Consider the following 26418-nt stretch of genomic DNA (forward strand, 5'->3'; position numbering starts at 1 on the left):
TAACTAAAACCTATCCAGCCAAAAAACCTATGAAAAGCCAAAAATTATTTAATTAAATTTTTTTTCAAAGCTTTTGATGTTTCTGAGTTATTGGAAATTTATATTTTATATTTATTTATATTTTATTCTACAGGCCCCACGTTCCGAAGCTCACACCATTCTGGGTTCTCTTGTTTGCTTTCCCAACATTTATCCAAAAATTCCTTTACTTCAGTCAGTTCCTGAAATTGATGGAGTCATCACTGGATCTGAAGACATCAAAGTAAATTAAAATATAAATACCCTTTTCTAAATTTGTTAAAATATGTCCTTTGATTAAGACAATTAGGTATGTTGTTACTGTGTTTTATATTATTACAAACTGACTCCGAAAAAAGGGAGGATTTTTAAAATAAGCTAAATAATAGTTTTAATCCTGAAATGTTTTATGACATTTTTAAGGCTTCCATTTTTTTCAGCTTTAAGCAGTAATTGTAGTTAAACTTGAAGATTTTTTTTTTCCTAAGTAGTCTTTGGTTTTTAGTCCTTTTGATCATGACTGTTATCCTTTTTCTTGAGTATCACTAATTGTATTCTCTGGCACCAGCAGTCAAGCCAATAACTGACTGAGGATAAATATTCACCTTTTTATTTTTTAAGATAATTTCAAATGCAAAAATGTTTTTAAATATACAAAAGGCAAATTTGGGGGGGGGCAATGAAGGGAAAGAAAGGTTTTTTCCTTACTCTTGTTTTTGTTTTTTTTTTTGTTTTTATTTTTGTTTTGTGGGGCAATGGGGGTTAAGTGACTTGCCCAGGGTCACACAGCCAGTAAGTTTCAAGTGTCTAAGGCTGGATTTGAACTCAGGAACTCCTGAATCCAGGGCCGGTGCTTTATCCACTGCGCCACCTAGCCGCCCCCTTTTCCTTACTCTTAAAAATACTTTTTTACTTTAACACAAATACAAAAACTTTGGTATATAAGTATAATAAATTCCTAAAGATATACAAATTCTTCCTCATCTAGTGAGGAAATCAATATTTCTTTTCTTATCTTTATTATAGTCTAAATTTCTTCACACATTTCTGTCTCTACTTGCCTTGTGATTCTTCCATTCACTAGGGCCATACTTAAATTTATATATTAAGGCCATTTGTTCTACCTTGAGTCCTTCATGTGTTCTTTCTAAAACTCCCTGTGTTCTGGGGCAGCTAGGTGGCGCAGTGGATAGAGCACCGGCCCTGGAGTCAGGAGTACCTGAGTTGAAATCCGTCCTCAGACACTTAACACTTAATAGCCGAGTGACCCTGGGCGAGTCACTTAACCCCAATTGTCTCACTAAAAAAAAAAAACAAAAAAAACTCCCTGTGTTCTAGTAGCTAATGGTTGCTTGGCAAATAGTAAATTGTATAGAATTAAAACACATACACACACACATACCCCCCTTTGATGCAGAGCTTTTACTTTCCTTAATTTTGTGTTTTTAGCATTACCTCATAAATATTTTACTGAAGAATGCAACAGATGAGCCATGTGAAGGTGCAAGGTAAATGTCGAATAGAAGGTAAACTATTTTAGACTTTTAAGCTAGAAAATTAATGTTTCCCTAAAACCAGTTCATTTAAATATAGTTAAGAATATTTTAAGTAACTTTTTTTTAAGATGACAAACATTTTAACACATTTGGCCTGTAACATTGATTTGATAATAAGTCAAATTTTAAAACTTCTATAAGTCAAGTTAAATTTTAAAATTTTGCGCCTCAAATATTTAATATCCTTTTAGAAAAATATATCTTTATTATATTGTTGCATATAATTTTTTGAAAACAATTAACTGTGGAAAAAGTAAATTGATTTAATCTTTTTCTTTACAAATAAGAATGATTAAAAAACCCCCACACTATTTCCTTTATTATCTTGTTAATTAAATGTATTCAAAGAATCTTTAACTTAATGAAAAAACTATCAACTATAAGGTAATACTTTGTGTTCCTTTATTTATTACTATGGGGTAAAAAAAAAGTAATGTTTCTAAAGATTGCATTTAAATATAATTGGAAGAGACAACAATACTAAGATAATCTACTTAAGCATTGTGGCTAACATTTATTAGTATGACATGAGAGCATTTCTTTCTTAGACAACCTTTTTTTTTTTTTTTTTTTGCCTAGAGGATATAATAACAAAAGTGATGGAAATGTAACTTTAATTGTGAAATTAAATAAACGTGAAAATAAATAAATAACCATTCCTAAATTATCAAAATGTGTCCACAAAGTAGTAGAAGATGAATTTTTCTTTAACTGATTGATGGTCTAAAAAAATTAATTCATAAAATGATTACTGAATATACCCAATGGGAGAATTTTCCTCAACATCAGTGGTTTGGGACTTGTGTAGACTATTAAATGCAAAGGTTGGCAAGAATGATGAAATTGTAAAGATTTCTATCTAACTTGCTGCCAAAAGACTCAACCCTATACTCCTTATACAATGTATATTCCTTTTCAAATCTCTGTGGGAAGTGGGAAGCAAAAAGGATCAGTTTTAAAATATTTAATCTAAAATAGTAGGGAAACCTTTTTTTGTCTAATAATAATGGCAATTTGGATTTAGTTGGATCTATTATTTAATTGATATAGAGAACTTTTGGTCATAAAGCATCCTGACCAGTGCAAATTGGCAGCTGTCCTGCAATTTGCATGTATTTTTTAAAAGTTACATATTTCAAGTTTTAAGTGACTTGTCCTAATGGTCATTGGTCCAATACGTATCAGAGGCAGGCCTTAAACCCAGATCATTCTGACTGTCAGGGTATCTCTTATCTACTATAACATGCAGTCTCAGATAATCAGATAAAAACCATGAAGTTCCAATGAAGTATATGTGTAAGGTTCAGAAGAACGTTAGGTTTTAGCTTCTTTAAAGACTGGTGAGAGAATTAACACTTGGTGTGGTCATGGAAAGGAGTTATGCTGGAATGTGAGGCATTATTTTATTATGTTTCAAAGAAAGAGGCTTAAAAATAGCACATTGAAAGTTCAGGGACAGTTGTTTTTTTAACATATAAGGTATTTTATTTTTTCCTTTACATGTAAAGATAGTTCTCAACTTTTGTTTATACAAGCTTTACAATTTCAGATTTTTCTCCCTCCCCCCTCCCCTAGACAGCCGGTAATCTGATATAGGTTATATCTATATATCTATATACATATACATATATCTATACACATACATATATATATATATATACACATAATAACATTAATCCTATTTCTGCATTAGTCCTATTATAAGAGAAAAAATCAGAGCAATGATGAAAAACCTCAAAATAGAAAAAAAAAAAAAACAACAGCACCAAAAACAAAAGAAATAGTATGGTTCATTCAGCATCTATACTCCACAGTTCTTTTTTTTTTTTCCCTTGGATTTGGAGATCCTCTTCTATCATGAGTTCCCTGGAACTCTTCTGTACCATTGCATTGGTGGGAAGAATATAGTCCATCACAGTAGATCAACACTCAATGTTGATGATACTGTGTACAATGTTCTTCTGGTTCTGCTCATCTCACTCATCATCAGCTCACTTAAGACCCTCCAGGTTTCTCTGCCTCCTGCTCATCATTTCTTACAGCACAATAGTATTCCATTGTATTCATATACCACAACTTGTCCAGCCATTCCCCAGTTGATGGGCACCCCCTCAACTTCCAATTCCTTGCTACCACGTAAAGAGCAGCTATAAATATTTTTGTACATGTGGGTCCCTTTCCCCTTTCCATGATTTCTTTGGGAAAAAGATCAGGGACAGTTTTAAGAGCTGTGTTAAATCTTAATATGCCTCAGATTAATGAAAATGTTCCAAGAAATGAGAAACCTGTACTTAATGATATTTGGCAAGCAAGACAGAGGGTATTAGCAATTGATATATTCATTGTAAAAACAATATTTGTGTTGATATTAAAATGAACTATCTGTTGAAGAATTTAAAATGTGTTAGTGAAAATAAATAAATTTCTGAATATTTTTATATACTTGAAGAAACTAAGAAAAGAACAGCAATTCTATAAAAAGGTAAATGGGTTTCTAAATCATGTAGATTCTGGATTGAACAATTTGAGTGTGCATTGAAGTAAATTACAGAAATTTTTATGAAAATTATGAGAAATGGAAAAAATTAAAGAACAGTTCCCAGAAAGTAAAATTTAAAAGCCAGAAAGAGTACTATGGAAATGATTTATGAAACAAAGTGTGAAGTGGATGAAAGATTTACTGGGCAATATGTAGAAGGAAAAGTTCAGGTTTACAAGTACAATACAAACCTTTGATAATACTATAGTTGGGACTAGAAGCTATTTGGATCGTTTTAAGCTCTTAATTTAAGATTATGCTGCATTTATATTTGGAGAATGTATTAAAAACAATTTCTTTACTATATTGTTAATTTGAATATCTTTATTTAAATAAAGGTATGACTGATTAAGAAAGTCAAATCTAATGAACAGCTTAACCTGAAAAAAATGAACCCCAAACCATACAAAAATTGAACACAATGTGTCATTTTCAAATATGACATGTGGAATCCAGTAGATAAATAAATGTACATGAATAAAAAATGGCTAAATGTACTAATTTATTTCCAAATAATAGTTTAAACTTTCTTTTAATTCTGAGTCATCAGGTCTTAGAACAAATTTTTGAATTTACTTTGTGATTTTAAAGAAAAGGATTTGAGATGATTTTTGTAGGTAATCAGATAATTTTTATTTTATTTTATTTTTAGTGAGGCAATTGGGGTTAAGTGACTTGCCCAGGGTCACACAGCTAGTGTTAAGTGTCTGAGGCTGTATTTGAACTCAGGTACTCCTGAATCCAGGGTCGGTGCTCTATCTACTGCGCTACCTAGCTACCCCAATCAGATAATTTTTAAAGGACAATGTTGGGGCAGCTAGGTGGCACATTGAATAGAGCACCGACCCTGGATCCAGGAGGACCTGAGTTCAAATCCAGCCTCAGACACTTGACACTTAGTAGCTGTGTGATCCTGGGCAAGTCATTTAACCCTCATTGCCCCACCCCACCCCCCAAAAAGGGCAATGTTGCTTGAAGAAAAACCTTTCCTACATCTTATGGGTTTTTTTTTTAATAATAACTTTCTGAAATGTCTTTTGAATCTGAAGAGAACATGGTGTTCTGATATTTGTAAAGATGTTATAACTTAAAGACAAACTTACAATAAAGCTTTTGAGAATTTTAGAAGAAACTATATTTGAATTAAGTTTTCTTTTATACATGTCAAAATATATTGAACATTACTTTTCTGCTAAAATATTTTAATTTTTTCTTGAATATTAAGAAACTATACCATTTTTTTTCATTAAATATTTACATGATAAAGGGAGCCAGATTTTATATCCATCTTAGAACCCTCCTACAGAGAGTGCTTTATTTCTTTTTATTTTATATATGTGTATATATATATTTATATATATATTTAAAATATGCCAGTAATATTTTTCAAGTTTCATAAGAAATTTTTCTTTTTTTAAAGATGTATTTCTGTATGCTGCCTCGGACTTTGGATTTGTGAAGAGCTTGTTCAGTGTACAAACCATCCAAAAGTAAAGGCCGCAATCAATGTTATAGGTGTAACTTTAAAGGTATTCATTGAAGATTTTAATACAAGATTAAAGTGTTTTCTAGGTTTTAAAAATGCGCTTGAAATTTAAATTGGATCTCATTTTCCCCACTAAATGCCTGGTATATTGTTTATTGTTCACTTTTTTCATATTTTCCCCTACAGTCTACAAACATGCCTAGCACATAAGGTAGCTAAAATGGCTAAAGTATTTACCTCTAAGTCTTTCATCCAGTACTTCCTCAGCAGGTATTAGCAATGGTGTAGACACTGAGAAGTCCTAGCTCCTAAATCAGCTCTTGGGGACTAGAGATAAGGAAAAGAGACAACAGAAAAAGGTTTTATGTATAGATGAGTAAAGTGATCATAATTTAGAGAGAGATTAGTGGTATGCACACATCTTCACATGTGTGGAATTTCACAATTTTTACTCAGCTTATTGTAGTATTGGAATAAAAAATCATAGAATGATAAATTTATTTCTATTATAGATGTGATCTAGAAGCCACTTCAAATTTATTAAAGACAGATTGTATAGCAAAATTTTCTTTTCTTTTTCCTTTTTGGTGTGGTTGGGAGGGATAGAGTTGGGTAGAATAGAAATGTAATAGCTCAAAGTGAAGACAATCAATTTGCATTATCATTAACTACCAAAAGCTTGACTTTGAAACTATCATATTTCAGTTCAATTCAACAAGCATTTATTAAACACCAACTACATAAGACTTTATGGTAAGTTCTTGAGAGGCTTGTGTTCTGTCGACAGTAAAACATGTAACAATTAGGTATATATAAAATATGTACAAATAATACAGAGTAACCTCAAGAAAGGATAAGCACTAACCCTGGAAGAGTCAGGCAAGTCTGATGTAGGAGGCAGCACCTGGCCTGCACTCTAAAGGATACTAGGATGTTTTCAAGGAGATGAAGAGGGAGAACAGCGGTTCCAGCCCAGAGGTAGAGGTTAGAATGACATTTGCATGGAATAGCTTACAGTCCAACTTGGCCTGTACTAGGGCTACATAAGGGGAAGAGATAGGAAATAAATCTGGAGAGGTGAGAAGAGGTCAGATTATTACAAGTTTTAAAAAGTAAACCCACAAAACAAAGTTCTATATCATTTCAAATGTAATTATTGAAAAGTTGTATGTTGGATTATATGAATTGGAATTCTTTTGTGAAATAACTTTTATTTCAAAACTATTGTCATTTAAATAAAATTTAATAGATAGTATGTCTTTCAAGAAACATTAAATCCATTATACGTGTAAAGTGCCATGCTCGTTATTGAGGCTACAAAGACATAGTAGTACTTGGATGGTCTCAAGGAACTTACATTTGTTTCCCTAATAAAGAATGTATTTTTTTCTATTTTGTATCTTTAAAATATTTTATTAATTAATATTGGATTACTGAGTTAATCAATTTGATATTTAGAAAAATTATGTTTTACTAATATGTATGGTACATTTTTGTATGTGCATTAAATGCCTTAGATATTTGATTTTTTTGATAGATAATTGTGTGTTTGTGTGTGTGTGTGTGTGTGTGTGTGTGTGTTCTCATGCATGCACATGCAGGTATTGGAGTGGTGATCTAATTCAGACCATAGAACTGAGAGCCTGAGAACTGCATTTCTAGTCTGAAACTTTCCTCTTACTAGCTATTTAACTATAGACAAGTTATCTCAACTCTGATTCCCAGTTTTCTCATCCATAAAATCGGGATAAAAAGGTTTTTATTTTATTTAAGTTCCATCTCTAAAAGACTAATTTGAGGACAGAACTGTGTATAACTTAAAGGGCTTATCAAAATGTAATCTTTTGGGGAAGGGGAGAGGTAGAAGGGAAGCATGTCATTTCACCAAGAAGGAAGAAGCATTTATTAATCACCTACCAGCTAGTCTGTGAGGTGCTAGGAACACAAATACAAAAGTGAGACAATCTGCACCCTCAGTGAGCTTACATTTTACTAGGGGGAATGTTATCTATCTGACTCTTTTTGTCTATCTGTCTTTCTGTCTGTCTTACAAAATAAATAATGGGTAGACATTGGGGACTAGGAACTAGGGAGCAGGAATCTGAAAAAGGCCTCTTGAAGGAGGTATTACTTGAGTACTGAAGAGACCTTGAGTTTCCAAGAGGTAATGAGGAGGGGAAGCATTCTGGACTATATTGGACAGCCTGTAAAGCCATGGAAAAAGGAGACAGAATACTGTACGTGAAAATAATTTGACTACTTTGGCTGGAATGTAGAATTGTGTAAGGGAGTCATATTTGATCAAACTTGAAAGACAGAATCAGATTGTGATGTTTATAATTTATCATAGTGGCAATAGAAAACTAGTCAATCTGTCAGTAAGCATTTATTAATCACCTACTGTGTGCCAGGCACTATGCTAAACATTGTGGGTATAAAGAAAGGCACAAAATAATCTCTGATCTTAAAAAGTTTGAACAATTAGGTACAGACAAGATATATACAGGATAAATTAGAGGTAATCAATAAAGGAAAGGCACAGAATTTAAGGGGCATTAGCAAAGGCTTTCTGAAGAAAACTGGATTTAAGCTGGACGTTGAAGAGATGCACATGAAAAGGAAGAGAATTCCAGGCATAAGAGACAGCTAGTGAAAATACTCAAAAGTCTGGAGATTATGGAGTATTTTGTGTATGAAACTGTAAGGAAGTCAGTGCATTTTGATTGAAGAATACTTGGTAGGGCATAAGATGTAAGAAGAATGAAAAGGGGTGGGAGGGATCAGATTGTGAAGGGCTTTGAGTACCAAACAGAGGATTTTGGAATACAGGAGTGATGTGATTGGAACTGAGGTTTAAGGAATATGATTTTATCTTAGGAAAGGAAATTACTAGATGCAGAAGAGAGGTCAATTAGTAGGTATTGCAGTAGTCCATATTAGAAGTAAGTATTGTGATATAAGTAGAGAGTAAGGGATGGAAGTAAGATATTAAAGGCTTGAAATTGGCAAGACTTTTCAATTAAATGGATACAAGATGTAAGTGCATATGAAGAGTTGGTGATAATTCTTAGATTATAAACCTGAATGACAAAAAGGATGGTCTCACAACAGAAAATATGTAGAAAAGGAGAGGTGGTGAGTTTAGGGGGAAAGATAATGACTTCTATTTTGGAAATACTGAGTTTGAGACATTGAGATATTGAGCAGGCATTTGTCAATGTCAAGGAACAGTCAAGAATGTGAAATACTGCAGAAATGGCAAGAATTAGGAGGACTTGGAAAAGACAAAGGATTTTAGCATTGGTGATGTAGAGTAAGCAGCTTCAGTCAGGTGGTAAGAACAAAAGATATTTTGGAAATGAGCTAAATCTTGTCCTTTATCTCTTCTGTACTTGATGTTGAGGGACATTGTGGTATAATTACAGCAGCACTGGCTATGGAGGCTAAGGACATAAGTTTACGTATTGGTTCTAGTGCTTATTTTTCCCTTTGTGACCTTGGGCAAGTAATGAAACTCTGCACCTCACTTTCCTCAGGGTTCCTTCTACTTTTATAACTACAATTTCTATGTAGCGCTAACTATTCTGGACTCCCGCTGTTTAGTTATTGGCATATATACTACTTCTACTAAGCCCTAGCTACATTTTTGTATAAATATTTATGCCCAAGGCAGTAAGAATAATGTCACTCAAAGTATTCTATCGATGAAATCCTCTTTTCTGATTTTTTATCTGATGGGGTTAGTGGGTATTACTTGCTGTATAATTTATCAGGGATCAGTGTATATGTTCAGATTTGAATTATAGGAATAAATACATTTTGTGATTTTTCTAGAGCCAGTTTGACTATGTACTAGTATTTCATTAAGCCTAAATTTGAGGATAAGGCATTTTGAGTTTTACTGTTAATTTTCCTTTATCTTAAAAATTTTTTTTATATCACCAAAGTTTTCCCCAATATTTTTCCTCTGCCTTCTCTAAAAGAGCCATGACATATACAAGTATTTTTTTAATAAATAAAAACAAACTCATTGATAGATTGAACAAATCTGAAGTATGTGAAGTGTACCACACCTGTGGACCTCTTACCTCTATAAAGGAGTGAACTGGGAATTTCTTCCCTTATCCCTTTTTTGAAGCCACACTTATTCTTTGCAATTTTGCAACATTTACTTTTGATTGTTTTGTGGGGTTTTTCTCTTTATGCTGATGCAGTTACTATACACACACACACACACACACACACACACACACACACACACATATGTATAATTTTCTTAGCTTTGCTTATTTGACTCTATCAGTTCATATAAGTCTATGTTTCTCTGTTTTCATCATATTCATCATTTTTATGCCCCAGTTACATTCCATTACATTCATGTACCACAATTTATTTAGCCTACCTGCAATTAGAGGGCTTCTGTTTTGTTTCAAATTCTTTGCTATCACAAAAAGTACTGTTATAAATATATTGCCATATATGGTAATTATGCAGTTAAATCTTCATATGTGATTACTATTTATTTGTAACTAAAGCAAGCGTCCTTGACCTGGGGCTCATGGTCTTGTTTTGTTTTTTAAATTTCAATTTCAACCTAAAAGGTTGCCTTTGTGATCCGACTTAACTTATATGTTGTTAAAACATTGTTTGAGAAGTGATTCATAGACCTCTCCAGATTATTTAAGGGGATGATGACATAGAAAAGGTTAATAATCCTGACATTAGAATATACTATGTAAATTTTTGTGTATGGGATGCAATACTACATAAATCTAACTGTAGCATTTGTGGTAGGAATATATACATAGTAAAGAGAGCCAAAATACATCCAACATCATTATTTTGTGGGCAAGTTAATATAAGTGTTGGAAAAGAATGAACCTATTCTCTCTGTACCAAAAAATAAATAAATGTCTTAAGCAGTAAAAAGATTCTCACTAACAGTATATTTATATTTGTGTGTGTTCAATTCTGTGATACTGATTTTAGTATTTGTTTTCTTTTATAGTTTCCTAATAAGGTAGTGGCACAGGTAGCTTGTGATATCCTTCAGTTGCTTGTGTCCTATTGGGAGAAACTTCAGAAGTATGACAACTCTCTGCCACGGAAAATTACTGAAGTAGGTCTAATTTTTTCAGTGTTAAAATATAACAGTTTACTTTTTCTATTATACATTGTATTACTCAAGGTGTACAAACTGATGGGGAGGAAAGGATCAAATAATATTCACAGATGGAAGTGACATCATAGATGGCCTAGTCTAACCTATACGAGAGAATTTCCTCTACAACATGCATCAATAGGGGTCATCCACACTTTGCCTGAAGACTTCAAGAGAGGGAGCCTAATGTCTCCTAGGGCAGCCCCTTCTACTTTTGTATAGCATTAGTCAATCAACAAGCATATATGTCTATATACAGGGAGGTATGTGTGTAATAAGATAATTAAAATTCATTAGATTCTAACTCAAGTTGATTCTAATTAATAATAAAGTAGGGAGCAGCTAGGTGGTACAGTGGATTCAGGAGTACCTGAGTTCAAATCCGGCCTCAGACACTTGACACTTACTAGCTGTGTGACCCTGGGCAAGTTACTTAACCCCCATTGCCCCCCCCCCAAATAATAATAATAATAAAGGAAATAGTCAGTGGTAGAAGGCAGTTCTTGCACTGGTAAAATTTAAAAGATATAAGTAAAACAAATATAACTTTTGTAAATGCATCCTTATAGTCACTGAAAGCAGTTTAAATGATGCAAGCAAAGAAAAAGCCTCTACTTGAGAAAATACCTTATTGTCCAAAAATGTAGATATTATTTTTTTCTCTAAAAATTTTCCTGCTCTAAATTTGATTACTTTGTTATAACAGGATTGATAAATATAGATTTTCAAATTGGGAAGGATCTAAATAGTTATTTAGTTCAACCCATTCTTGACAAAGAATTTTCTGTATAATATGCAAAAGTAGTCACGAAGCCTTTGGTTGATGACTTCTAATGATGAGGACCCCATTACCTCTTGAAAGAGCCCATTCCACTTTTATATTGCTATAATTGTTAGCAAGATTTTCCCTATGTCTGCCTAAATGCCTTTTCACAGCTTTGCCCATTTTGTTTCTGCCCTCTACAACCTAACAGAACAAGTCTAATCACTGTTCCAGGTGATTAATCTTAAAATACTTAACAAATAATTATCATGTCCCCTCAGATCTTTTCCTTTCTTCATTAAAATTCCCATAAGTCCTGCACTCTTGACTTCCCTCCTCTGAACACTCCCCAATTAAGAATGTCCTGCCTAAAATGTGATGCCCAGAATTCAACCCAATATTCCCGATGTTCTCTGACCAGGGCAGACTAGAACAGAATAATTACCTTTTTATCCCTCAAAGCTGTATAATACAGTTTAATAATGTTTTAATTTTCTTGCCTCTCATCACATTGTTGAATCAGTTTGAGTTTACAGTTCAGTAAAACTTTTGTATGTTTTTCAGGCAAACTTTTATCTAGATATGCTTCCCCTTATCTTATTCTTGTGCCATTGATTTTTATAAAAATCCAGTTGAAAGACTATATTTATGCCAATTAAATTTTACTTTATTCGGTTTGGCCAAATACCTGCCAAGATCTTTTTAGATCCTGTAACTCAGTGTGTTAGCTATTGTTCCCAGCTGCTTTTTGTCTGCAAACTTGTTTTGTTTTTTGTTTTGTTTTTTGGTTAGGCAATTGGGGTTAAGTGACTTGCCCAGGGTCACATAGCCAGTAAGTGTTAAGTGTCTGAGGCCAGATCCGAACTCAGGTACTCCTGACTCCAGGGCCAGTGCTCTATCCACTGCACCATCTAGCTGTCCCTTGTCTGCAAACTTGATACATCTTCAATATATGCCTTTAATCAAGTCACTGAGAAAAATGTTAAACTCCATGGTGAAAATTATAATTAGTGGGTAGTAATGCACAGTACATTAGTAATGGCTCCTTTCAAAGGTGCTCAATATACATAAATATCCTCTAGCCCAAATATCCATTCCCATCAGGTACCTGGTAGCTAACAGCAGCTCCAGAATTTGTTGGTTGCTAGTAATGGCTACATGATGCAAAATTCAATATGTTTGGGGACAGCTAGGCGGCACAGTAGATAGAGCATCGGCTCTGAAGTCAGGAGGACCTGACTTCAAATCTGGCCTCAGACACTTAACACTTACTAGCTGTGTGAACCTGGGCAAGTCACTTAACCCCAATTGCCTCACTAAAAAAACAAAACAAAACAAAAAATTCAATATGTTTAGAAATACTGTCTCTAGACATCAAGTTCTGATTTTCTGTCAGTGTGGGAATGCATGATAAAAGGACTGAGGGCTAGACTATAGGAAAATCACATCTCTTTTATATGAGACACGTTTCAATCATGAGTTCTGTGATGTTTAAAATCTAAATGTGTTGTCTAAAAAATCTAATGTGTTGTCACCTTAAATTAGAAGCTTTAGCACCAGTCTTTAGGCATTAAGCATTTATTAAAGCATACTAGGTATTAGAAAAAAGAGAACACGTGGAGTTAAGAAAAGGCCTATCTAGCCTAAAGTTCCAGTCTGGTCTGGTTCTTCCTCAAGTCCTCCATCACAAACTTGCTTCAACCACAAACTCCTCTCAAACTGAGTGTGGAAGCTTTTTATAGGTCTGGAGCAGAGGCAGTCCTTACACAGTACTTCAAGATGATTGGTAGGCATCATTGAAATCCATTGGTTCACTGAACTTGAAGGTGGTCTCCAGTTGAGTTCAAAGTCCTTAGCTTCTGAGAACAATACCTTCTTAAGGGCCAGCCAGGTGTGGTTCCAATCTAATTAACTTGAAGTAGGCTAATCAGCAGTCCATCACTCTCACTTAATTCAATCAGTTTAGATTAATCTCCAGGTGAGCCTTTGAGTATCTGCCAAATCCCATTATTTTCTCACAGTTTACTTTTCTTTGAGTATGTCTAGGGTTGGAAGCCAAAAGGAAGCTGCAGCTTAAAGAGTGAGTTGCCTTGAGTATCAAAAAGAAAAAAAAAATAGGTTCTGGTGATAATTCAATTCTTTTCTCTTTCTTTCCTCCTTTCTCTTTCTTTCCCTCTTTCTTTCTTTTTCTTTCCCTTTCTTCCTTTCTTTCTTCCTTTCTTCCTTCCTTCCTTCCTTTCTTCCTTCCTTTCTTTCCTTTCTTTCTTTCTTTCTTTCTTTCTTTCTTTCTTTCTTTCTTTCTTTCTTTCTTTCTTTCTTTCTTTCTTTCTTTCTTTCTTTCTTTCTTTCTTTCTTTCTTTCTTTCTTTCTTTCTTTCTTTCTTTCTTTCTTTCTTTCTTTCTTTCTTTCTTTCCTTTCTTTCTTTCCTTTCTTTCTTTCCTTTCTTTCTTTCCTTCTGGCAATGAGCGTTAAGTGACTTGCCCAGGGTCACACAGCTAGTGTCATGTGTCTGAGGCCAGATTTGAACTCAGGTCATCCTGAATCCAAGGCTAGTGCTGTATCCACTGTGACACCTAGCTGCCCCCTGGTTATAATTTTTCAAGAGATAGCAGATAAAAGAAAAGGCATTTTCATGATATTATATAATTTTAAACTATTTTTCATTAGTATTAAAAGTTTGAAGGCAGAAGTCAAGAAGAGGGTATACTTAGCAGAATGGATTAATTACTGCCTTCTCTATGCAGTCCTACAAATCTGTTTTAGTTGTTTGTCTTTCTTTAAAGAAATGGGGTAGAACTGAAGCTGACTGAGCATAGATCTACATTCTATATATGCCTTGTTACCAATTCTCATGATTATACTGATTCCCTAAATCCCCTCTTTGCTTGTATAACTTTCTTCCAGTGGATATAAGTTTGGCAGAAATTTAAGCAAATAGGTTTTGTTGTGAGGATGTCCTTTGACCTTTAACTCCGATTTGTTGCTCTGGTTTGCAGATCCTTGTGGCCACAATTGCATTTCTTTTACCGAGTGCTGAATATTCTTCAGTAGATACAGATAAAAAGGTAGGTGGTAATAATATATCTATAAAAGTTTTTCTACAACCAGATATAAGTGCAGCATTATTTATGCTAAAGCATGACAAGAAATGTCTTAAGTAATTTCCTTTTTCTTCCTACAGTTTATTGTTTCTCTTTTACTCTGTTTATTGGATTGGTGCATGGCATTGCCAATGAAAACCCTGATGCATCAAGTGTCTACTGTTCTTGAAGATCAGCATTCATCGAGAGCCCCCTTACTCGATTACATTTATAGGGTGAGTTGATGATTTTCTTTGACTCTTCTAATTGCTCTCAGGGTTAGCTGGTTGGTTGGTTGTTTGGTTGTTGTCCGTTGTTGAAGAGGACCGAAGTGACATCACTATGTTAGAGTCAAGTTCCAGTGTATCCAGCTGTGGCTGATCAAACCAGTACAAGGCCAGAATGCTCTACCATAGATCAGGCACAATTTGGGTATGATTCTCTAAATCTGCACATCTCACATTTCTTTTGAGCCACTTCAATTCTGTTTTGCTCATAAAGCACAGCGCCTTCTCTACAGAGGGCACTTCATGCTGGGCGGTCCTGTGCTAGTGTCTCCCATGCCATGCAGTCAATTCCAAAGTTCTTCAGAGAGACCTTGAGAGTGTCCTCGTGTTGATTTTTCTGACCACCAGTGTTTGCCTTCTGTGAGTTCTCCATAAAATAGTCTTTTAGGCAAGTGTTAAGTTTGGCATTTGAACAAGGTGGACATAACAGAATCTCCCAGGCCTGGAATGCTCTTCCTCCTCATCCTCACCTCTGAGCTTCCCTCAGGTCCCAGCTAAAATCCCAGCTTCTAGAGCCTAATCTCCCTTAATTCTAGATCTGTCCCTCTGTTGATTATTTCTGATTTATCCTACGTATAGCTAATTTCTTCATAATTGTTTACATGTTGTCTCCTCCATTACATTGTGAGCTCCTTCAGGGTAGGGATTGTCTTTTGCCTTGCTTTGTCTCCCCAGTGCTCAGCAAAGTGTCTAGAACATACTAGGAATTTAATAAATATTTATTGACTGACTGACTATTGAAGTAATCCTTTTAGTTGATGTGTTTTAAGGCCAAAATAAAAATATTGAAATGATTTCCTACCTAAATGTTTGAAAATCAAATTAGAAAGAGATTGATTGAATGAGAGAATTTCATTAATCCTCTATTGTTCCTGTGGTTATAATGCACATAAAGTTACATCTTTGATACAAACTAAATTAACTAAATGAAGCACTATTTTATATAACTTTAAGTAAACAAGCATTTATTAAGCCCTTATGTACAACGCACTATGTAAGCACTCAATTGTTGTTTCTCTAAAATAATATTTTGCTTGTAAGGATAGCTTTAATGACATGACCGATCACTTTTTTGGGTAGAATTGGCCTTGATACCAGTTTATTTTTATTGGATAGATTTTCTTTCATTTTAACTAATAATAATGACTTTTCAATGATAGTAAATGAATTACATATGCTAATAAGTGTGATTTTAACAGCATTACACTGCCTTCTTGGCTATACTTTACCCATTGTTGTTCTCATGATTTTAGTTAGTTGCAGAATTCTATATCCAAATTCTCCAAAGAGTATGAGTAGCACATCATTAGTCTATTATAATATGGAATTGTTTTAGATGTGAATATATTAATTACTGTATTTAAATTTAAAATGCATCTTTAGCATCTTTTAAAGTGTTACATATCTTCATAAAAACTTTATGCAAAAAATGAAAATTAGCTAAGTAAACTAATTTTTTATTTTAGAATTTTAAAAAGGAAATATCAAAACTACCATATACATTCCTCCCCAGTACTCAAAATGATTTTGTATACTTGGCATTTGCATAGTTACATATGTACAAAAGCACAAAAAAGAGAATACCTTTAATTATTCCCATTTTGTAAATAGTACTAGATGTTCAGGGCATTTAATTATGTGTTGATAAGAAGACTAATCCATTTTTTTCTATTTTAGATTAGAATATTTTAAATTTGTGCCATTTTGGGGGGTGTCATCCAGTTTGTATATTCTGGCTCATATATCACATTTGTAATCCCACTTTCTATTATATTTGTATAGGTTTTGCACTGTTGTGTTTCTGGCTCAAGCACTTATACCCAACAAAGTCACTACACGCTGACTCTGGCTGACCTTTCATCTGCTGATTATGATCCTTTTCTGCCACTGGCAAATATCCGGAATTCTGAGCCTGTACAGTACCCTTCCTCAGCAGAATTGGGAAACCTACTTACCGTTGCTGAAGGTGAGGAACTGCCCATTTCCAGGGACTTATCATATCATCCACTGTGGTAGGGAAGATAAGCAAAAGTGGTGACTTTTCTTTTTACTGTTTCTCTACATCAAAATTGGAGCAAAATCTTTTTCTGTTGCTCAGTTCTATCAGTGTTGCAAGGATTTAGGAACTTTCATCCTCAGGGAATGTGTATTTATCAGTACAGAGGAGAGCTGTGAGTGCTTGATTTTGCTTTTCTTCAATCTAGCTACCTTCTGCATCTAGGAGGTGGCACATGTAGCCTTTTATCTTTCTTCCCCTTTGCTTTTTCACTATTTCCCATCTACCTCTATTTTTTAGTCCCTCCATACTATGCAGGAAAAGAATAGGAGCTGCACCTGTGAGTTCACTGTTACAAGGAATTCCTTGTTGAAGAAACTCCCTCCCAATACAGATTGGCACCTTGTTTGGAACTTACAGTCTTATACAACTACCTAGAGCATGGAGAATATAATTGATTTGCCTAGGGCCACTCAGCCAGGGTGTGTCAGAGGAAGGACTTCATTTTCTCCCAACTCCAACTTTCTTCTGACTTTCTACCCACTACAACATGCTGATAGTTTTTTTGTGAAGGAAAGTGATGGGAGTGGTAATATTTGGAAATATCAAGCAAAGTGTTTTGGAAATGTTAACTAGATCTGGGATTTGAATGGAGAGGGATTCTAAAAGGTAATGGTGGATGAGAGTGAGTACTTTGTACATGGTAACAGTTTACACAAAGGTGCAGATGGTATGATGTACATGGACAAATAATAAGGAGGCCTTTTTGTTTGTTTTGGTTTTTGGTTAGGCAGTTGGGGTTAATTGACTTGCCTAGGGTCACACAGCCAGTGATTGTTAAGTGTCTGAGGCTGGATTTGAACTTAGGTCCTCCCGAATCCAGGGCTGGTGTTCTATCCACTGTGCCACCTAGCTGCCCAAGGAAGCCTTTTTGAATATAGAGTGTGGGAGGGGGATTAATGAGTACTTCAGCTAGAAAAATTGTGGCCAGATTATGAAGGACTTTAAATGCCAAATGGGAGTTTTTATTTTGAAGGTATTTGGGAGGCACTCAGGAATTTAATTGAACAGAGAAGAGAAATGGTCAGAACTGTGTTATAGAAATATTACCTTGGCATTATTGTTATTATTATTATTATTATTATTATTATTATTAATCTGGCAAAATATTAATTTGGTAGTTGTGTGGATTAGAGAGAAGACACTGGAAACACAGATATTAATTAAGAGGCTATTGCAGTAGTCTCAGCAAGAAATATTGACATCTTCTGCTAGGGTAATGTTCATGTGAGTAGAGAAACAGGGAAGGATACAAGAACCATGAATTTAATGTGATTTGATTTGCATTGAATGCCTTTTTCCTCCGTAGCAAAATTTGCCATCATTATGTGGTCTTTGAAACTCAAGTTTATGAACCTCAGTGAAGGAAGCAAGAATGTCCCTTTAAACCTAGCCTAATTCAGTTTTCTTTCAAAATATTTATCCCCCTTTTAAATTTATGTGAGCTAAAATTTACCCAGTTGCTAAATACAGTGTTATAATCACATTTGAACATTCCATTGAAATAAAATTGCTGCATATTTTAGGGGCAGCCTGAAATTTGATCTTTTAAAACCAGAATAAGCAATTCTAATAGGCCTAAGCCAGGTCAATGAAAGGTGCTCCCTCACAGGACTCTTTAGTCTTTAATATGTCTCTGTCTTTTAAAATGAGTGTTTTTTCTATATTTAACTGTTTTGAATCCTACCTGTTCTGCATCTCCTTCTTTAACTCTTCTCTCTCCTCTCCCTTCAATTTTTTTTCTTGAGTTGTATTCCATCAATCTGCCTTCACTTCTCACTCCACCACTTGTGTATTCTCTCATGTTCTCAATAAATAGGCTCAATGTGGTGTTCCCTTTCCCACTCTGGCAGAATCCATGGTACTTTATCTGTGTGTGCTTAAACAGATCTTTCCTTCTGATTTTTCACATTCTTTCCCCCTCATTCACTCTTCTTCACCTAACCCAGTGCAGCCCATCATTACCAATACCACTACAGATAAATGCAGTTGGCTATCAGTTGGCCCAAACAAGACCTTATGAGTTTTCTTCTCCTAGGTTCATTATAATTTGGGGAAAGCTTGTTGTTTAGTGATGCTCCTACTATCCCATCAGTCTCAAAATTGTGAATCTACTTGAATATACCACTAGAGTATCATGCTGTTGCTATCCAAAATGCTACCGTGCAACCTTTTTGACAAGATAGGCATTTAAAAACATTGAATTTCAAAGATAATAGAATAGTGTTCCTTTGTAAGTCCTTGTTGATTCCAAATGAAGTTTTTGAATTATTTTCATTTGAGAATGTGCAACTGTTTCACTAAGGATGTACATTGCAAATAGACTTACCACTTCATGGATCAGTGATCAATATTTAAACATTTTAATGGCTCCATGATGTTACACATGTAAGTATTGCTCCTGCATACCTTAGCACATCTATGCTTTTTATTCTATGGGATGCTTGCCTATATCTATAAATCTTCCACAGAGTATCTTCCCACTGCTCTAGAAGCTGTTCTTTTTTGTTTTTGTTTTTAAAATTTCATGGTTACAAGTACACCCTCCATTCTGTCGATCTGTTGTCCCTCACTCTCACTAAATATAACATAACTAGTCCAATTCCTTTCCCAGTCCTACTTTTTTTTTGGACATATTTTATGCAACTTTCTTGCCCATGAATCATTGTAGATCACATATAGAAGCCTATGGATACATACCAGTTATGTCTTTTTCTTGGCAACACATATTAACAGATCTAAATGTTAGCAAAATAAATTTTTATCTCCTTTACTATCACAGGGAAGTTATGTATCACCCCCCCCAAAAAAAAAAAAGAGGGGAAAGAAAGGATTGATGTCCCAAACTACATTTAAAGAAGCTTAGTAAACTTTAGAGCTCTGCAAGCAAGCACTGCACTCAGGTGCTCATTTTAAAATAAAATGATGTTGAAGACAGGGCAGTTTGGGATGTTGGGCAAATTTTGTTTTTCATTTTAGTGTAAACATTTTAAGAAGAGAGATACCTATTCATTAATTGCTGCTAGGTGAAATACTTTGCTAGGTCCTGAGGAATACTAATGCCCCAGAGTATAGACAGGATCTTCCAAGAATGGCTTATTATCCATCTTTTCTGGGTTTCATCAGCAAGCAGTAAAATGGAATTTGGGGTTCATTTTCATCTTTGATGGTTGTGATATCTGATATGTCATTACTTTAATGCATCTATAATCTTATTGATATGGATACTCCCTCCACCACTCCAGGCTGTAATCCAAACATGATTTCTCATCCCATGCAATGCTTATCCATGACGTTCCACAAATCCTCTATAGGATGATCTTTACCCAATGAACTGAACATGGCTCATATGGAAATGTGTTTTGCATGATTTCACATGTATAATTGATATCATATTGCTTGCCTTCTCATTGTGGAGGGGAGGGGCCAGAAGGAAGGAGAGAATTTGGCTTTCAAATTTTTTTTCATCTTAAAAATAAATAATAGGGGGCAGCTAGATGGCACAGTGGTAAAGCACGGGCCCTGGATTCAGGAGTACCTGAGTTCAAATCCGGCCTCAGACACTTGACACTTACTAGCTGTGTGACCCTGGGCAAGTCACTTAACCCCCATTGCCCTGCAAAAAAACAAAAATAAATAAATAAATAATAGATTAAAAAACGCACCCATATGTCTTTTTTTCAGTCTTAATAGCATTTTATTTTTTTCCAGTTACATGTAAAGATAGTTTTCAATATTTGTTTTTATAAGATTTTGGTTTCCAAATTTTTCTCCCTCTCTTCCTTCCCTCTGAACTCAAGACAGAAAACAATCTGATATAGATTATATATGTACAATCACATTAAATATATTTCCTTGTTAGTCATGTTGCTAGAGAAGAATCAGAACAAAAGGGGGAAATCTCAAAAAAGAAAAACAAAAAAACAAAAAAGTAGAAATAGTATAGTTCAATCTGCATTCAGATTCCACACTTCTTTTTTCTGGATGTGGAGAGCACTTTCCATCATGAGTCCTTTGGAATTGTCTTGGATCACTATATTGCTGAGAAGAACTAAGTCTGTCATCACACAATGTTGCTGTTACTGTGTACAGTGTTCGCCTGGTTCTGCTCACTTCATTCAGCATCAGTTCATGGAAGTCTTGCCAGGTTTTTCTAAAATCTGCTTGCTCATCATTTCTTATAGCAGAATAGTATTCCATTACATTCATATACCACAACTTGTTCAGCCATTTCCCAATTGATTCCAATTCTTTGCCACCACAAAGACAGCTGCTATAAAGGTTTTTGTACATGTGGGTCTCTTCCCCTTTTTTATGATCTCTTTCGGATACAGACCTAGTATTACTGGGTCAAAGGGTATGCCCAGCTCCAAAGCCCTCTGGGCATAGTTCCAAATTGCTCTCCAGAATGTTTGGGTCAGTTCACAACTCCATCAGCAATGCATTAGTGCTCCAATTTTTCCACATCTTCGCCAACATTTATTATTTTCTGTTTTTGTCATATCAGCCAACTTGATAGGTGTGAGGTGGTACCACAGAGTTGTTTTAATTTGCATTTCTCTAATCAGTAGTGATTTAGAGCATTTTTTCATATGGCAATAGATAGCTTTGATTTATTCATCTAAAAACTGCCTGTTTATGCCCTTTGATCATTTCTCAACTGGGGAATGACTTGTATTATTTTTTTCTTTTCCTTTCTTTTTTTTTAGTGAGGCAATTGGGGTTAAGTGACTTGCCCAGGGTCACACAGCTAATAAGTGTTCAGTGTCTGAGGCTGGATTTGAACTCAGGTACTCCTGACTCCAGGGCCGGTGCTCTATCCACTGCGCCACCTAGCTGCCCTGACTTGTATTTTTATAAATTTGATTTAGTTCTCTATTTTAGATATGAGGTCTTTATTAGAAATACTGGCTGTAAAAATTGTTTCCCAGCTTTCTGTTTTACTTCTAATCTTGGCTGCATTGCTTATGTTTGTACAAAACCTTTTTTAATTTAATGTAATCAAAATTATCTATTCACCAACAACATAGCACACAAACTACTTATGCGCTATTCTATACTCTTACTGAATTACCAAGCCAACTTATTTTCCTATTTTACATGTTCTTAATATTTTTATTCTACTCTGTGAGCATGTCATTATTGGTACTATGTTATACTCTCCAACCGCCATGTATCTCTTCATTGCCTCTTTTATCATAGGTGATTTTGATTCCTCACAGATTATGGTTGTCCATCTTTCCCTTTTATATGTAATTCTCATTAGAATATCAGTCAAAAAAGATGAGTTTTTTGTTTAGGGAACATTTGGTGATCATCGAAAGTTGCATGTGGTTTCAAAAATACTCTCAAGCTTGTTCTCTAGCTTATTGTACCTCTATAGGGCTTGGCAAAGCTTATGTAAAGATGGATTAAGAAATTGAGCTGTTCATCTAAATATTTGTAGTAGTATTTCAGCAACCCTTTATTAAGTACCTTTTATGTCAGGAACTATTCTAGGGGCTAGTAATACAAAGATAAAAAATTAAACAGTCCCCGCCCTTACATAGCTTACATTCTTTTGGGTGAGAGTGACACAAACACATAAATAAATACTCTCTCTCTCTCTCTCTATATATATATATATATATATATATATGTGTGTGTGTGTGTGTGTGTGTGTGTGTGTGTGTGTGTGTGTGTATATATATATATATATACACACACACACACACACACACGCACTAAGTAATTTCTTGGGGTTGGTGGTAAGGGAACATATCAGCAATTGGAAAGATAATGATAGGCTTCATGTCAGAGATGGGCTTTGAGGTGAACTCTGAATGATGCTAATAGTCCTACATGGCAGAGATCAGAAGGAAGGAAATGAGTATTTATTAAACACCTATTATGTGCTAAGCATTTTACAAAGATCCTCACAGCAACCGTGGGGTAGAAGTACTGTTGTTATCCTCATTTTACAATTTAGGAAACTGAGGCAAACAGTGCAAGCAACTTGTTCAGGGTCACACAGCTAGAAAGTATCCTAGGATGGATTTGAAATGAGGTCGTCCTGACTCCAATATGATCACTGTGGTATTGTGCCACCAGCTGCCAGAGGTGAGGAATGTATACATCCCAGACTTGGGAAAGAGCCTGTGCAAAGGTGCAGTGCTTGGTGATAGAATGTCACGCACAAAGAATAGCAAGTAAACCTGTTTATCTGGAAGTTAGAGTAGGATAAGGAGAGTTATGCCCATTAAACCCAGAGAGGTAGTCTGGGGTCATATTGTAAAGGATTTTAATTGCCAAACAGAAAAGCATGGTATTTGATTAGATCAAAAAATCAATTATTAAGATATTATTCAGGAAAGGCAGTGAGCTCCCGAACTCATGACACAATCGCTCCAAAAAACATCCAAATAAGGTCACAGGAAAATGCCTGGAGCAGCAAAACTCACAGAAGAATATGCTGAAATCATCTTCTAACCAAGAACGGCTTGGAAAGTCAGAAGGAGGGAGCTGCTGTCCTCATACAGGAGTCAGGCCCAACCCCACGGTCACCCTGACACAGATCCAGTCACAGGAAGTCCTCACCAGAGAAGGAGACCCCCAGAGCCTCTGAATCAGCTGAAGCACCAGTGTCGTCTGGAACTAAGCTCACAGTCTGGTGAGTGGGCTGAGCCCTGGGCAGGGGAGAGACTACAGGGGTCTAAGCTGGTGCTAAGGCAGAACTTGGATTTTACACCCCTACTGAGAACTATGTGGTAGACTCGAGTAGAAGTGGCCCAGGTGGGGGAGGGGCACAGGCTTATCGGAGCTAACAACCACAACACACAAAGCTGGTTGATTGGCAAGTTGGTCTGGGGTCATCTAGGACCAGGGAACAGGCTGGGTGAGTGAAGAACCTGATTCTCCTTAAATCATACCACCTGGGACTTCTTAAGCTTGGGATACTGCAGCCTGGAAACAGTGCCCCACTTTAAAGAGCTAAAAGTCTAATAAAAGAAAGGCAAGATGAGCCAACAGAGAAGTTTCTTCAGTAACAAGGAAGACCAAGGGGCACCCTCAGAGGAGGATGTCAACATCAGGGCCCCTATATCTAAAGCTTCCAAGAAAAATATGAATTGGTCTCAGGCCATAGAGGTGCTCAAAAAGGACTTTGAAGATAAAATTAGAGAGGTAGAGGAAAAAATGGAAAGAGAAATGAGGGTGATGCAGGAAAGACATGAGAAAAGAGTCAACAGCTTGAAAAGTCAAATGGAAAAGGAGGTACAAAACCTCTCTAATGAAAATAATTGCTTAAGAATTAGGATTGAACAAATGGAAGCCAGTGACTTTATGAGAAACCAAGATACAATAAAACAAATCCAAATGAATAAAAAAATAGAGGGCAATGTGAAATATCTTCTGGGAAAAACTGCCAACCTGGAAAATAGCTCCAGGAGAGATAATTTGAAAAGTATTGGTCTACCTGAAAACCATGATCAAGGAAAGAGCTTAGACACCATCTTCCAAGAAATTCTCAGGGAAAATTGCACTGAAATTCTAGAAGAAGAAGCTAAAATAGAAATTGAAAGAATCCACTGATCATCTCCAGAAAGAGATCCCAAAAGGAAAACTCCTAGGATTATTATAGCCAAATTCCAGAGCTCTCAGGTCAAGGAGAAAATATTGCAAGCTGCCAAAAAGAAAGAATTCAAGTACTGTGGAGCCCCAGTCAAGATAGCACAAGATCTAGCAGCTTCTACATTAAAGGACTGGAGGGCATGGAATATGATATTCCAAAGGGCAAAGGAAATGGGATTACAACCAAGAATCACCTACCCAGCAAAATTCAGCATTATCTTTCAGCGGAAAAAATGGGACTTTAATGAAAAAGAAGACTTTCAGATATTTGTGATGAAAAGACCTGAACTGAATGGCAAATTTGATTTTCAAATACAAGACCCTAGAGAGCCATTAAAAAAAAAAAATTGGAGCTGGGGGACATACCTGGGGTTGTACAGTGGGCGACTATCCTGTGTCTGAGGCCGGGTTTTGGCTGGGATCCCCCTGGGTCCAGGGGTGATGATTTGTCTACTGTGTCACTTAGCTAGATGATAACATCTTTAGGGTTAAATTGAGGGGTGAAGGGAATTCATTGGGGTAGGGGGAAGGGCAGAAGTGAAATCCTACATGAAAGTAACAGGAAAAGGCTTATGAAGTGGGGGAAGAGATGAGAGAGGAGCAGGGCAGTAAATGAATTTTACACTCATCAGAAAAGGCTCAAAGATCTTAAACTCATCAGAGCTGCCTCAAGGAGGGACTAACAGACACACCCAAGTGGGTGGAGTAATCTATTTAATCTGGGCAGTAAATGAGCCTAACACTCATCAAAACTGGCTCAAAGACCTCAATCTCATTAGAATTGGCTCAAGGAGGGAATAATGTACACACTCAATTGGGTGGAGTAATCTCTATAACCCTGCAGGAAAATAGGAGGGGAAGGGGATAAAGAGAGAGGGGCAAAAGAAGGAAGGGCAGAGTGGGGGAGGGGACAGACAGAAGCAAATCCCTTTCGAAGAGTGGATAATAGAATAAATATCATGGGGAAGGGAATAGGATGGAAGGGAAACAGTTAACAATAGTAACCATAAAAAGAGAAAAGGGGGAAAAATTGTACAAAAAAATATACCAACTCTTGGTGGAGGCTAAGAATTGAGAATCAAGGGAATGTCCATCAATTGAGGAATGATGGAGAAAGCTGTGCTATATGATTGTAGTGGAATGGACTTGTGCTACAGGAAATGACAAACAGGACGATCCCCAAAAAACCTTGAAAGACTAATGAACATCAATGTATAGTGAAGTGAGCAGAGCTGAGAGGACATTGTACATAGTGATAGCAGTATTATTCAATGAGTAATTGTGAATGACTTAACTACTCTCAGCAGTGCAATGATCCAAGACAATCCCAAGGAACTAATGAGGAAGCTTACTATGCACCCCTATAGAAAGAACTGATAAAAAGAACACTTGTAGATTGTACATATATAACCTGATTGCGATCTTGTGGAGGGGCAAGGAAAGGGAGGGAGGGAGGGAGGGAGAAAAATTTGGAACTCTAAATCGCATGAAAATGCATGTTGAAAACTACCCTTACATGTAAATGGGTGTTGAAATATTTTTAAATGACTAGGGCTAATTTGGGGGCTAAAGCTGACTGGAGGACTAATCTGGGGATTTGTGACTAACTGGCTATCTGACTTCATTAATTTAACATTGAGCCGTTTATAAAGTTCCACCACACTGCTCCCAAACTGATAGACTAATGAAGCCTCTAACTAAATAATCAAAGCAGAGTTTATTTATGAGATACTATTTCAAATTAGGAATACAGGGAAATAAAGTACAACCTGACTTTTCCTGCGGTCACTTTCCACTGCGTCTCTTTCACACCTGCTGTGCTTTGAACTTCTTGAATACAATAAGGGCCTTGGCTGCCTCTGGC

At 35.6% G+C, this 26418-nt stretch overlaps 1 protein-coding gene across 1 annotated transcript in view; it reads left to right on the top strand.

Moving 5' to 3' along the window:
• Window positions 1-26418, top strand: part of RALGAPA2 (Ral GTPase activating protein catalytic subunit alpha 2) — a 409525-nt gene that overhangs the window by 189544 nt on the left and 193563 nt on the right. Inside the window, 7 exon segments of the mRNA XM_043983629.1 lie at window positions 134-262; window positions 1468-1526; window positions 5534-5642; window positions 10608-10718; window positions 14520-14588; window positions 14705-14839; window positions 16673-16856. Coding sequence (XP_043839564.1) covers window positions 134-262; window positions 1468-1526; window positions 5534-5642; window positions 10608-10718; window positions 14520-14588; window positions 14705-14839; window positions 16673-16856 — 796 coding nt within the window.

The sequence above is a fragment of the Dromiciops gliroides genome, chromosome 2, assembly GCF_019393635.1.
Source record: "Dromiciops gliroides isolate mDroGli1 chromosome 2, mDroGli1.pri, whole genome shotgun sequence".
Taxonomy (NCBI): Eukaryota; Metazoa; Chordata; class Mammalia; order Microbiotheria; family Microbiotheriidae; genus Dromiciops; species Dromiciops gliroides.